The sequence below is a fragment of the Panicum hallii genome, chromosome 1, assembly GCF_002211085.1.
Source record: "Panicum hallii strain FIL2 chromosome 1, PHallii_v3.1, whole genome shotgun sequence".
Taxonomy (NCBI): Eukaryota; Viridiplantae; Streptophyta; class Magnoliopsida; order Poales; family Poaceae; genus Panicum; species Panicum hallii.
This window is the reverse complement of record NC_038042.1, coordinates 47,976,743-47,990,966: the sequence shown is the minus strand read 5'-3', so window position 1 is coordinate 47,990,966 and position 14,224 is coordinate 47,976,743. Positions and strand designations below refer to the sequence as shown.

General features: G+C 41.2%; 1 protein-coding gene and 1 long non-coding RNA gene across 5 annotated transcripts; one reads left to right on the top strand and one right to left on the bottom strand.

The window, feature by feature from the left end:
- The first annotated feature begins 1,705 nt into the window (after nucleotides 1-1,705).
- On the top strand, nucleotides 1,706-9,477 carry LOC112878237. Of its 2 annotated transcripts, none has more exons than XR_003225666.1 (5): nucleotides 1,706-2,689; nucleotides 4,896-4,954; nucleotides 8,269-8,738; nucleotides 8,846-8,923; nucleotides 9,044-9,477. It is a non-coding gene; the product is annotated as an uncharacterized LOC112878237 (long non-coding RNA). The 2 variants fall into 2 exon arrangements; XR_003225667.1 differs by having other exon boundaries at nucleotides 1,707-2,689; nucleotides 9,072-9,477.
- LOC112878222 (MADS-box transcription factor 27) lies at nucleotides 6,267-13,724 on the bottom strand. Of its 3 annotated transcripts, none has more exons than XM_025942665.1 (8): nucleotides 13,238-13,724; nucleotides 12,437-12,515; nucleotides 8,286-8,347; nucleotides 7,291-7,390; nucleotides 7,173-7,214; nucleotides 7,004-7,087; nucleotides 6,772-6,917; nucleotides 6,267-6,686 (listed from the first exon to the last, which is right to left on the bottom strand). In XM_025942665.1, exons 1-8 carry the CDS (start codon nucleotides 13,417-13,419, stop codon nucleotides 6,668-6,670), a joined length of 714 nt encoding a protein of 237 aa, XP_025798450.1. In that variant the 5' UTR covers nucleotides 13,420-13,724; the 3' UTR covers nucleotides 6,267-6,667. The 3 variants fall into 3 exon arrangements, 2 of the variants coding, with proteins under 2 accessions (XP_025798450.1, XP_025798442.1); XM_025942657.1 differs by having other exon boundaries at nucleotides 6,772-6,926; nucleotides 13,238-13,720; XR_003225665.1 differs by lacking the exon at nucleotides 6,267-6,686 and having other exon boundaries at nucleotides 6,904-6,926; nucleotides 7,173-7,390.
- Nucleotides 13,725-14,224: the final 500 nt, after the last annotated feature.

Genomic DNA, 14,224 nt, shown 5'->3' with positions numbered 1-14,224 from the left:
GGCATACAGTCCCATCACGGCGCCGCGCGCGTGGGTGATGATGGCCTGCAACAGGTGAGCCGAGGCGTGCGCTGCTACAGTGCGCGCGGAGGCAACGGCGCGGCGGGTCAGCGCTGCTTCCTCGCCTGACAGGTTCTGACCCAACAGTGGCAGCACGGCTTCACTGTTGGGTAACACTGACAGCAGTCACTGTGCAGGCAAGGCTGTACACGGCCATATCCTGGCTGTGGATACGCACATCAACTTCCCAATCGTGAGAACTACAGAGAGGAGCTGGAGATGAAGATATCCATATCACTCATAGAATAGGCTCCTGTTGGCCGGGCCCACCTGTCGGGGCCCCGCTCAGTGTAAGCACTCCCCTTAGCCTATAAAAGGGAGAGTGCACTCGTTAGAAGACAAGCTGACAAGGTCCAACCTTACATCCCAAGCTCAGGGACAATCCTAGGCTCATACAGTCAATACAACTCCCAAGTGGACGTAGCGTGTTACGCTCCGGCGGCCCGAACCACTCTAAAATCCTTGTGTCTTTCCTGTGTTCATCCACCCATCGATCAAGCGCAAGTCTCATCCAAACCCATCCTTAACTAGGATTAGCGGGTGCATTCCGCCACCCGGCTAGAGATTTCCTCCGACACGTATGTATATGCTGCGATATGAGGAGGCAAACTGCATGCGAGTTGCAGATGTAAATTGAAACACCGAGATGATGATGTCTGGGGGTTCGGTGATCTCTCTTGGTGAGGCAATGAACCGTCCTCGTGGATCTATGGTCGATGTAGCTGGTGTCATGTGCCATATTGATCTGTTTTTCCACTGCATCTCTTTTTTTCCACTGTCATGTGCCATCTTTTACCCGCACGGTCTTAGGGAGATTTGCATTACAAAAATACTACATTTGTCCCACAATATAAGCATTTATAATTTTTCTACAACTTAAACTATGTTAATTTTGTCCAAATTTATATAGAAGATTATCAACATTATCATCAAAGAAATACACTACAAAAATGTATCTTATTTGTGCAAGTGGGTGCCTGCGTTGCTAGTATGGTTACAACACCTTTGCTATCTCAGCAACAAAAATGGATACCGTCTACTTTGGCGCGTTAAGCATCCATATAGTTCAAACTACTACCACGAGAATGTTGCGGTATATGGCAAGGACCTGCTTATTATGGTAGGACATGATTAGTATCAATCTCTATCTGTGCGATTGCTTGATATAATACCATCTTTTACTTTATATTAACCATCTAAGAAGTTGTGCTCGAGTACTCCACAATTCAAAGCACATTGATCTAGTGATTTCAGCGTATTCTTAACGAAAGAATAATAAGAGAAAACAAAATTTCCTCAAAAAGAAAAGAAAAAAAGAGAAAAAAACAAATTTGACACTAACTTGTACTTTAAATTGCAAGAACCGGGAGCTCGGGTACGCCAAATCATATGAACTCTAATCGTAAGTTTGTTAGCTACCCTGCTTAACATTTACCCTGCGGTCCTGCATTGGTCTTTGCATGAAAGAAAATCAAACCGTAGAATCGTCGCGAATGTCTTCACTCACAGAACCCGCGACATGCTTGTAGGCTTCTCGTGTCAGAGCGCGCCAGGGAGGAGCTGTACCCATCGAGAAGGAAGACGGCAGATGGCCTGTCGACTGTCGTACAGTACTACAGCTCGCGGTACCGGGCCCGATATGATTACTGCATTATTCGTCGGGAACCTGGCAGGCAGTGGACGGCCGGGCGCCCACCGCCCGACCCGGCAACCCGTCCCCGCCGGGGGCACGTGTCGGCGCCGGGGAAGATCCGTCTCGCTAGCGCCCTCGATCCGACGGAGCCGAGCACACGCGCCGGTCCTCCGTGCTCCCCTACCAGCGCCCTTTCTGTCTCAGGCCCCGTCGCCGTCGCCCGGAGGCCGGAGCGGCGAGCACCACGCACAGCCCCGCAGCAGTTTTATATTCCGGCGTCGGCATCGCGTGTGCGCCAGGACCGGGTGCGGGCGCGGCGGCGGCGACCGGCGGCGACCGGCGGCAGGCCGGCGGGCGGATCGGATGCGCTGCGCGCCCGCGCTGCTTGTCGGGGGAGGGGGGCGACGTGGCCGAAGCTGCGACACTCCTCCGCCGCCTATTTTAATCCCGGCGAGCCCTAGATATTTTTGGCTCCCCGGCGCCTTTCCGCCCCCTACAAGAAGGCCACCCCGGCAGCCTCCCCGGCTGCACTCACACATCGGGCCGGGAGATTTCGAATCCACCTCAGATTTCGCTTGCTTTCTCCCGCGGCGTCGGCCCCCGTCTCTCTCTCTCTCTCCGCGCTGGTGAGCCCCCGCGGGCGACGTGTGTCCCGCGGGGGGTTTTCCTTGCCTTCGACGGCCATCTGTTCGCCTCGCATGGCTCCCTCCTGCCAAGCGTCCTCGCGTCGTCCCCGGGAGCGCCACCGCTCGCCAGGCGGCCGAGCGCCGCGGCGTCCAGCCCAGATCCGCGCGCGCCCAGCTAATCGCCGCGCCGCGTCCTCAACTTCACATCTCTAATAGCTCACCAGCATTCCGGCTCGGCGCTGCCTGCCTTCTCCCTTCCCTCCTCCTGTATGTAGCTCGTAGCCCCACCCACCCCGAAATAGCAGTTCAGAATGGCTCCGCTTGCCTTTCGCATCTCTCCAGCCGCAGCGGCCCCCCGTCGTCGTCTCAGGTGAGCACTCCATCACCTTCCCCATCCTTTCTGCGAGTTGATTTTGTGCTTAGCGGTAGTACATTTGATGCTGTTATCACTTGCATTGGTGATGTTTTAACTTGTCCCATCGCACCGGAATGCCGGATTAGGTTAGGTGTTCATTCATTTTAGGATCCTGCGAGAAGCCAAGGTTTTCTCCCTTTTGGATCGCTTCTAGATTATTTCCCCAATTCCTTTTGTTGCTGCAAGCCCTCTCGTAGTCTCCTAGGGCATATGTCACTTGCGGCTGCATAGCACTGTACTTGTGTGTTAGAGTTTATGGTGTCAGCATAGCTTAGAGGCATAGATATCCCAGATTTTGGTTATCTGCAGACTGCAGTGGCCATGGATGGAGGATCCTTGCAGTGCATGCTGGCAGCAGTTTTAAGACGAACGGTGGACTGTAGCAGCAGTGCCTCCGTGGAATCTAGAAGCAACAAAAGTTATTGCTAGGCATTATGCATATTATTGTATGTTTTCGTGATGCACATTTTCGGGTACAGCTATGTGCTGGCCAAGGCATGATGCCTTCATTGCTGTTTGTAATAACAAACATTATATTCTTTCTGATGTAGTCACAAATCCCCTACACTTTTTAGGATGTGTTTAAGACTTAATTGTACCTGATTATGTGTATGATGCAACAGTGGCCAGCAAGCCAATCAGATGTAGAACACACAAATTGGTACGACGGAGTATCTGTTTATGTAGTGTAAATATCTATATTAAATATTAGTGCTGCTGATCTCTTGGAATATTATCCCCATAGTATAATAGTATATTGGTAGGCATCTATTGAGAATGTGAGATATGTAGTGGCATGTCGACCAGAGATCCAATGTGTGAAACTTTTGTTTCTCTCTCTCTCTCTCTCTCTCTCTCTGTGGGGGGGGTGGGGGGAATTTTTCTATTCCCCTGGTAGATACAGCTGTTATTCAAAGCATGATGCAAATTAAATAGTAAAAAATTTAGATGGAAAAACATGAGATTTCTCTACCTAGCTCGTCACACCATGCTGCCACAAAATGATGTTTCTAGGTTGTTTGTTTGTGTGCAGTGGCTTTGATGGATCTAACTTTGGTTGGACATTTTGAAACTGGTAGCCTAGGAGAAAGCCTTTTTGCAAAGTAGTATTTTAAATAGCCATGTTAAATCAATGCTATTATAGTACGAATATATGATATACTTTGATATGGCAACAACATTTTGGGGGAAAATATGTACCATTTCTAAGGTAGGGCTATACACCTTTATGCATTACCTTTGTGGGTTATGAACTTGCCATGGCCAATTCTTCTCGAGTCTTTTTTTTGCTTCAGTATCTTGTTTGATTTGGTGCTACACTTATGGTAGCAGTTCAAAGATTATTAGATATATTTTTATTCCAAATTAAAATTGTACCAGATGAGGTTATGGAGTGGCATAGAGCATGGGGTGAGACCTCAAGAAGTGCCTTGCAATTTGTTGACAGGAAAACCAAAAGTATGGGGAAAGAGTAGCTTTGATAGCATCAGATGTTTTGACTTTCTAACTCTTTTAAGCTCTGAGTTATAGTTTAAGCTGTGGAATCTGATGTTCAATAACAATCCAGTAAGGAAGATGATATTGACACTTGTAAGAGATTTACGGTGGTTCATGTGATTCAACTAAGTCCTAGCAGGCTACATAATAGATTTCAGGTGGTTGATGTGTCCTAGCAGGCTAGCGAGTGGTTGTAATTAGTATTAAATCAAATGCTTTATTATCAAATGCCAGTGCCTCTTTATTTTCTGGTTTGTTGTGCCTTCTGTTAAAGATGAGATCACGCGATGTTCAATCACTGTGGATTCTTTCGCTGGCTCATCAGGAGTAGAGGAGGCCAGGGGAGGTGCTTGTGGTTTTGTTTGCAGGGATCTCTTAGTTGTTTAGTTGGAAACATCAATCAATTGTGCACTTATATAAGGTACAATGGAGTGAAAGAAAAAAAATGTTTTACTTACAGCATGTAGAGATGTTTAGGTTGGCAGATAGTTAATTTTCTATGACTAGAGTATATCCCTTTGTGATATTGAATATTACATGCTACAGAGTCAGCTGTTCTTTGTGAATTTGTCCTTTTGTGATGTTGTTTATCTAGCAGTAGCAAATTACTTCAGATCTGCTTATAAACTTGTGATTTGAGCTCAAAGTTTTGTTTTTTTGTCAGATTAATGCAAGGGGCAGTGACAAGCTAGAGGCAGCAACTGCATATCTTGCAAGAAAATTGTAAGTAAATAACTTCATAATTACTCTCAGTTATGTGTCAGAAAACGACTCAATTGTACAAGTATGTAGAATCATTATTGTGATGTGTCTTACAGTTGTTTTAAGAAAAAAGTTGGTGGAAAAAATCTACTGGGTAATTACATTATTTGAATTCATGTTGTTTTAGAGTGTTCATTGTGTTATGAATGGTGTATTGGCTGGATCGATCCTATCCTGTGCCATCTAGATTTTCCTGAGGGGCATTTTTTTCCCCTCCAGGAAGTACATTTACTTGTTAGCAAGAACATGAGGGTCCCCTTTTGGATGGCCGATTTGACCCAAGATAATTCTCATGTGGCCAAGTATGTTTCTTTTGGGTCATTAGGTTGTGTGGGCTGTGTGCAGAGAAATGAACCTAAACGGCGAATCCCCTTGATTGAGCCCATAGTGGTCACTTTGGCCCGCTATACTCCTAGGCTCATGGTTTCGTTGGACTTGGACATTGGGCCCTCTTGCTCCTAAATAGGTTTCCTGCAGGGGTTATCCCATAAACTTCCTGAAAGGATTTTTTGTTTAGGTTACACAGGATTGCACTTCATTCTAAAACTCCCTGCTGAATCAGAAAAGTTCTCAGCCCATAGGATATACTTGAGCATTGATCTCGATGACACTTTGTCTTCATCTTTTCAAAGAGACATGATTTTCTTGACCACCAATATTTTCGATACTGGAACAGGAGAAGTGGTTTACAACTTCTTTAGACTTGAACCCTACTTTAGGATGTGGAAAACACATATGTGCCACTTAGAATATTCTTTAATTTCTTCATACTTTACAGTATGCTGGTTCAGGCTGTCAACCCTGGCTGTCAATGTTGACCTGTGGCATAATGTTTTTAAAATTCACATGATAAATTTTGTTTTCTGGAGGTCTTGGGTTGGAATTAACCTAATTAACAATTACCAGGAGCTTTCGGAGGTAGGCACGCCTTAGAAATTTCCTCCCCCAGACCCCACCATCTTACTTATTTAGTAAAGAACTTGGTGAACAAAGGTACCTTGTGTGATAATGGGCTTATGGACTTGATATGAAAAATCTCTCTGGTGCTCCATCTCCTTTGGTGCGCCAAGCATCTCTGCCTTTGTGCTACCATTGCTGCGCAACCAAAGTTTCCTGGCAGAAAGCTAATCACCTAACGGCATTGTCATATTATATTCATCCTACTAAAATGCATGATAACACTATTTTTTACCGATATAAAACAAAAGTGAGTGGAAACTAGACTCACTTGCCGGTACCATATCATTCTATATAAAAATACACAGGCCATCAATGTTCCCTGATCGAGGATTGTTTTTCTTTTAAATGTCTGAAAATGTCCCGCACAGCAGTCAGTCTTCTTTTCTGGTTTCCTTGGAGCATGGCAAGATTTAAGTAGTAGAAACTTGCATGCTTGAACTTTTCCTAGTACACATAATCAGCTACTTATACAAGCCTAATACGTGCAGTAGACCACTTGCAACTTGTTTAATATGAGAAAAGTCTCATCAAACATCTTATGCAGCTAGAAAACAATCATCCACTGAATTCCACAGCTCAATTCCAGTCTGGAATTTATTTGCAGTGCATTTACAAATTCATATCTCAAATCTCTCTGCCATAAATACTTCGTTTTGTCTGGCTGAGTATCATCTCTTTACAAAAGCATAATAGGAATGGTGATTTGACTCTGCTTCATGGATTTAATTGCAATCTGCATGTTTTTGATGACTCATTATATGACTGAAGTCAACACTAAAGAACCAATTGAAAAAACAAATATAGATAATAAATCTTACCCGAGCTTAGGAGCATTCGATATCTCGATGCTGTTCTGTTGTGGCAGTGTGCTGAGTCCAAGTTGCACAGGAACATCTGTGTTTTCTACTAGTGCAAAGTTGTATGGAGTCGGTGATTCCCGATTAACTTCGCTTGGTCCTTCGGTCTGATAGATCTGAGAACAATTAATATCCTGTTATATATGTGATTGGGTGGTTACTCAGTAATATTCTTGTTCAACTCATCAGCTACCTTCTTATATAACTCGGCATTTTCTTGACGAATCTGGTTGATCTTATTGTACAAGTCCATGTTTTCTTGATGAAATAAACTTGCCTGCAATCAATACAGTGCTAAAGTCAGTGTTGCTAAAATCAAATGAAACACCACAAAGAACTATAAAATCATAATGCTGCAGTACCTTCCGATTCAATTCGTGAATTTCATCAATCAAGAGATGGTCCTGTTAAGAGCAGCAATAGTAGTAGCGATCTTTAGTGATGACTCTTGTGGGAATAAGATGTGATTAGCATCCAGACCTTCTTTGAGCGGACACCACGCAGGCTTGTTTCCAACTGATTCTCTAGGGACTGCAGTTCCTTAACATTAAGTCCAGAAAGATCCTCTCCCATCAACTGCCTGTAACAAATTGATATGTAATACTATTTTATGTTGTGTTATTTAGAATTATAGATACACCGTGCAGCCAAGATCTTGGCCAATATAGGTGATTTTTTAGAACTAGTGTTTTCTCCATATACAATAGTAGCATCATTGGAATCTGATTTGATATATAGATAGTTTGTTAGTATTGTCATAAATTGGTTTATTTTGTTTATGTGTGGTACTGTGCTTTGGTAAATAGACACATAAACCACTGAAACACCAAAGGGACTGAGGCAGGTTCCCAAACACTTCTAGGGTACAAATATGGACAGCGCTGGATAAGTTGATTCCAGCAATAGTGAGTAACAACCTGCTTACACAAATTTTTTTTGGTAAATGAATAATCTGTAGTTGAACACGTTGCTTTTACATATAAAATGCTGTTTAGATGATAAGCTGTTCTCCGAGAACATTTTCTCTTTTTTTGGTTCGGAGAAAACATGTTCTGGGAGAATTCAAGGGGGATGCTTAGGATCAAAGTTTAGTTTCAAGAATTTTCATGTATGGGTTACCTAGGACACCAATGCAATACTGGTAGCTTAAAACTAGCAGTAGGACTTTTGGATCATGTATTTTACTAAAAAGACACTTTACCCCATAGATCCGAGAAATGAGGTTATTGCAAAAGCAATATTTAACTGGGAATAGTCTTTATTTTGTTTGTTTACATCGAATATTTTCTAGGTGTCCAATTCTATGTTGTCTTAAGTATTTTGGTGCCTAGCCTTTCACATAATAATTCGTATTGGGAATCTACAGCATGTGATCTTGTCTCGAGAAATACTTCTGCATGGTGCTTCTATCTCGAATAAACAAGCTTCTAATGAACAATGTGCTTGAAACTTTTGCAGGGTTTTTCAGACCATACCTATGATTTTCTTGCAAGTTGTGCAGTTGTTGTCTCAAGCTTGCTGCCTCCCTTTGCCAAAACTATGAAGAAAAGCACAGGTTATGTTATTGATGAACACACAGGTCAAAATTAAATGAATTAGCATGTGTCTGTAACAAGAAGGATGTTATATTTATGAAATCTTGTAGCATGAAGTAGCACTTCGCAGCATTATACTTATACCACAGATATTAGGTTCAAAACTTAATTTGTCGTCCATTTTATAGCATGAAGTAGTATTTTGTTATTAAGGAAATGCAAAGATCGGTTCTCCATATTGGCAATGTGGAGGCTATCTTAATGGGTTTTTTTAGCTTTGGTCATCATGCAGTATGCTAAGGTGGCACTTAGTGAGCTAGGAAACTATGTATTTCGGCTGACATTGGTGCCCCTGGGCACTACGCAGTGGCAAGCAAACTTTGAAGAAACAAGGTGCGTGAAATTTCCGATACGAACATGTCAAGGTGAATGAAAATTCTTATATAAAGAAGAACATGTCAGAATAAGTAAATGATCTCTTGTAATTTTGTGATTTGAAGGGTACACCGATCGCCTTTTGTCTGCCAGTGCTGATTCTTCTGTAGTTAATGTTCAGAGTGCTCAATGTCTACACAGCGGTAAGCTTTGGATGTTACTAGAGCTTGTAACTGTTCTTTTTCTTTTGTTTTCTTTTCTTCTTTTCTTTGCTATTCTATGGATGACACCACAATTAGCAGGAGGGGCTGACCATTTTATAGCTTTATTCTGCTTTCTTTGGTTTGCAAGGTCGGAGGAGGTATGAGAGCAAATGGAAGTTCAGGTATTTGAACTGCCCTGCAGATCGTTGAGGGCAGTTTCTGGTGTAGACTATTGGAGATTGGAGTTTATGAGATGATCCACGGCAGCGCTAGAAATTATACATTTCGGTGTCTTGATTAACCAAACTCAAGTGGCAAATAGGCTTTTGCAGTTAGAAAGTAAAATGGCTGATTATGGCATCCGCTGGATGGTGTTGGAAGGTGAGAAAATTCCAACTATATGCAGTGGATGAATTCAAGGTTGTATGCTTCAATGTTATCTGTTGGATCTAATTAATTCATTATACTTAGTCTATGAAGCAGGCTTTTCTAGTTTAACAACTTGTAAATTTTGCTATAAGAAGTATTTGAAAGAAAAGGCATGTATTTTGAGATGTCTTCCTCTGTTTGTGCTTCATTCATATCCTCTGTAAATCTAAAAATATTCATGTTTGATTGAAAAGACATGACCAAATAAATCTGATTGTAGAAGTGAAAGATGCAAGACAATGAGAATGCAGAGACGTTTTGTCACAGTGCTATGGCTAATTTTGCAATGCTTTACTAGGGTATAAATTGTTTCTGGGGCAATCCTCAAAATATTTACAGACATTTTCGAGTCCAAGATTTTTAAAGTTTGAAACCAAAAGGGTGTGAAAAGCATGACTTTAGTTAAACTTATTTTTTTTAAAAAAAATACCATATCAACTAGAATGCCACAAACTATGGAGTGTGGCAGAGAGATGGACATTGTTCCTGCTGGTGCTTGTAATACACACACTTGGTTTCCTGTTATCAGGGGAGAGAGCCTAAACACAAAAGGACAGTCTGGGAGCTGCATACGTGCAAGTGTAAATCCTGTCTTACTGCTATGTGTGCTATGCAAGACAGGACATCTTTATTTTTGGAGGAAGCTTATTCCTTGACTTGTGACATTTTTTTTCTTCCACTAGTTAGCCCGGCCCAAGATTTACAGCCCAGATGTCTTTGGCAGATTGGACAGTGAAAGTTTGGATGATAGCCCATCTTAGATTTTTCACATCTTGTCTGCTGAGTCCAAACTCCATTTGGCAGCTTCTGTTTCTTTCTTTCAAATTTTTGCTGTTGTGCAAAAGACAACTTCTGTTTCTTGATATCTAATTGTCAAATCAATCAATCTCTTAAGATGGGGTTTGCATATTATTTTCTATAAAGCCATAATAATTGGATGAAAATACGAAATAGGCTAATTGTTCAAAACTCAAAGAAAATCACGTTCCGAAGTTTTGACAGTTCCAAAAAAATTAAAAAGACCGAATATAAAGATAGAATAATAACCATAAAACATGTTGGGAACAAACCAAAATGCATTTCAAATATATGGATATATAAATAGTTAGCGATCACTATCAGCGTCAAACTTGTTGTTTGCTAGGTATTTGACTTTAATGCTTTCCTTTTTAGAATCTGAAGCTTTTGCCCTTATTTTCACACACCGACAACTTAGGCCTATTCTCACAGATATTTATGTTCATTCTTTTTTAAAAAAGAACAAGTGTTCAATTTCACTAATACTTGTAATGTTTATACCAATTCATCGGCAAAATGGATAAAAAAGGAAAGCTTCGCTATGGGGGGACTCCCCTTGGGCTTTTGTCCTAAGGTGTCGTGCATCTAACCCGGGTCGGGATAGGAGTTCAATGCCCTAACAAGTCCACCATGAGAAGCTTGGCCTGGTAAAATAGGGCACTGGAATAGTTTTTTTTAAAAAATAAAAATATAAAGAGAAATTATATAGATTTATGTGAGTTTCCTGCATACATATGTCCTAACTCCTCGCGTTCCATGATCAAGCAAATCATGATACATCTTATCCTCTAGCAGCCTGTCTTTCAGTTGACAGAAAATATGACAAGTGATATCAATATATGTAGGAACTCATTAGTTACTTTCTTTCTCATGAAAATAAGATTCTATTTACACATTATCCTTTTCTAGTTCTGTTGCAAATTCATTTTCTCTCATCAGATTTCTTGTGAGAGTTTTAAAGTGCTGATGGAATAATACTGGACTGATGCATTTTTTTAAAGCATAGGCTAAAAACCATATATAGAGAGTTGTCGTAAGATACCGAACTGCAGAGGATTGACATATATAGTGCATGTATTTACCTTATTACTTCCTGTGTCCCAAATTATTAGTCGTTTTGGCTTTTCTAGATTTATAGACTTTACTATGCACCTAGACATAATATATAGAGAGAGAGATGTATAGCAAAAACTATAAATCTAGAAAAACCAAAATAATAAATAATTTGGGACGGAGGAAGTAGTTTGTAATATACATACTCATATCTGCTTGACTACTTAAATTCTATTGCCAGTTACAAACTTACAATCCAAAACCAAATAATAAAAAGGTTGCTACCCTAACAAACGAAAGTGCATAGGGCCTGGTCTGATTAGCTTGTTATCATTTTAATTTTTAGTAGTATGGGATTATCCATGCTTATAGTATGGAAGAAGTGATCGATTGATGAAACCATTTTGGTGGACGAACTAAGCAAGCAAGCTAACTAGCCATATGTACTGAGATTATTTTTCTAACTAGAAAAGATCGAGCATCTCATGCATGATTTCTACATGCACCCTGATGAATTATATGTGACCTTGAAAATTATATATTCACAACTCAAAAACAAAACAAATTTTTATTGGTTTATATGCCACATGACATTTCATGATACAATTTTGTCACAATTGACTGTTTTAGTGCTGAAAGAAGATACATTTAATAGTGAGTAATAGCGGCTCTGGAGGTACTGTGATATTCGTTCTTTGAAATGGCTAACTTTCATCATCCAGTTGTGCACTAATTTTTAAACAGACTGTGTTTTCGTTTTGTAGTAGTGAGAACACCAACTTATGTATATGCAAAACCTGAGACTTTTGAACCGGTACAGATGCTACCATCAGTACTGGTTCTACAAGTGGTTACTGGTGGGTTGGTATCAATCTCCCCAAACCACAACCATAAAACACGCACCCCTCTTGAAATTGAAGAACATTCATCAAGATCATGCCAATATTCAAGGTGTATTTGGTGCAAAGATGCCATATCAATCTAATTGCCAAGCTTATCTTAAATATTAAGAAAGATGTTTCACTAAACATAAGATATGCCACATACTTTGGAGTTCAAACATGTGAAATTATAGAACAATACATTCATCATTTTAGAAAATTAAGCACATTTAGCATTGCATGATGTTTTAATTTGGGGTACTGGATCCCATACCAGATCCGAATAAACAGTTTTCAAGCAATATTAATGTCTGCTTAAATAATAGAACACTTCAGAATATCTAGAGCGAACCTTAAGCTCCGAGTTGGGATTTGCGACAACCTGCTGCTCTTCCTTGGCCTTGCCATACCGATCTATCACTGATTTCATGCTGCACACAGCACCAATGGTAATACACATAAAAAAAAGAAATGTTACTATGTGATTCAATATAAAATATGTGAAGTTCAGTTCTCAAGAAAATAAATAAAAAATACAAATAAACTTTCTTAATTATAGAAGTTATAGTAGAACCATGCTATCTCTCTGGAATAAATCTGCCAATTAGATTTTTTATATGAACTGGCCGGCATGTAAAATGGACCGCACATGCATACTACCACGAAACCCTATGTGTTTCCTACTGTAATATAAAGCATGGTACGGTGTTGATCACATGAAACTGTACGACCAAATTAGTGTACAAGTTTTGTACACAAACGACAAAGAAATTTAGATAGATCAAATAAGGAAGAAGAGAAAATAAACAGTGATGCTAAAGTGAGGTTAAACTAGCTAGAGGACACATACTTCTTGCTCATCAAGGAAAAAGACTGATATATATATGTAATCATTGCCCCCATGATAGCGAATATTTCACAAATAAATTTTGTCTTCCTAGCCTTTTTCTGCAGAAGGTGTGTACTAGTATGTCCATATATAATATTTGGACAACAAATGGTAGTTCTAATCGATAAATCTAGGCAAGACCGCCCCCACCCCACCATAGAAACAACAACAACATCAACACACACAAATCAAAAGAACAATAATATATAATAATTTACATCCGGTCAAGCAAAATCCACATGAAAGCATAGATGAACGGCAGACCTGGTGCTAGAGTACTCGTAGAGGCGGCCGGTGCTGGAGAAAATCATGAGGCCGACCTCGGCATCGCAGAGGATAGCGAGCTCCTTCGCCTTCTTGAAGATCCCGTTCCGGCGCTTGGAGAAGGTCACCTGCCTGCTCGTGGAGTTGTCGATCCTGCGGATCACAATCTTTCCCCTCCCCATCTCTCTCGACCTTAATCAACCTGCTTTCCCTCCCCTCACGCTGGAAATGGATACTGTGAGATGACCCTCGAAGAGCTAGCAGCAAGGACGACGCGGCGGCGGGATCTCCGGCCGGCCAGGAAGAAGGCGATGTTGCCGAACGTGCCAAAGAAGGTAAGGACGAGATCTGGGCAGGGAGCTGGAAGAAGAAAGCTCAAAAGGTTTCCCAAGGGAGGAGAGGGGAAGGGAATAATGCGTCTGGGTGTGCGTTTGTGGGAAGAAGGCTGGCTTTTCTTGGCGCTGGGTGGATGCAACTTGCAAGCAGACTTTCCCCTATCTGCTACTTGCTTTATTTAGCAAAGAAAGTTAAGGGAGGAGGCCAGACGCACGACGCCCAATTGGCTACCTGATCTCAGGGCTTAGTTTATTGGTTGGTGCCGAATACACTCCTAAATGGCTGTGCTAATGATAGCCGAGACCATCGTTGCAACTTGCAAGCAAGTATAATCAGTCACTAGCAATGTTTTAAAAAAAAAAGAGTTTTCTTGATTAAGCATTTAAGCCCAGCCATGAAATACGAGTCCTTAGAAATAGAAGGGGTTGGCCGTTTGCAGCTAATCTTCAACTTGGTAAATTAAGATACTGTGTTGATATTTTAATGTCTTTTTTCTAAACAAGCAGGTATGAAAACTAATAAGTCGGTACCACCGAAAAATCAGAAGGTATAGTATAATTTGTGTGCCTCACGCTAGCTAGGCTGTCTAAGGCTCTAAGCTAGCAAAGAAGTAGAAAAATAGACGAAGCGTGCTACAGATGATACGCGCAC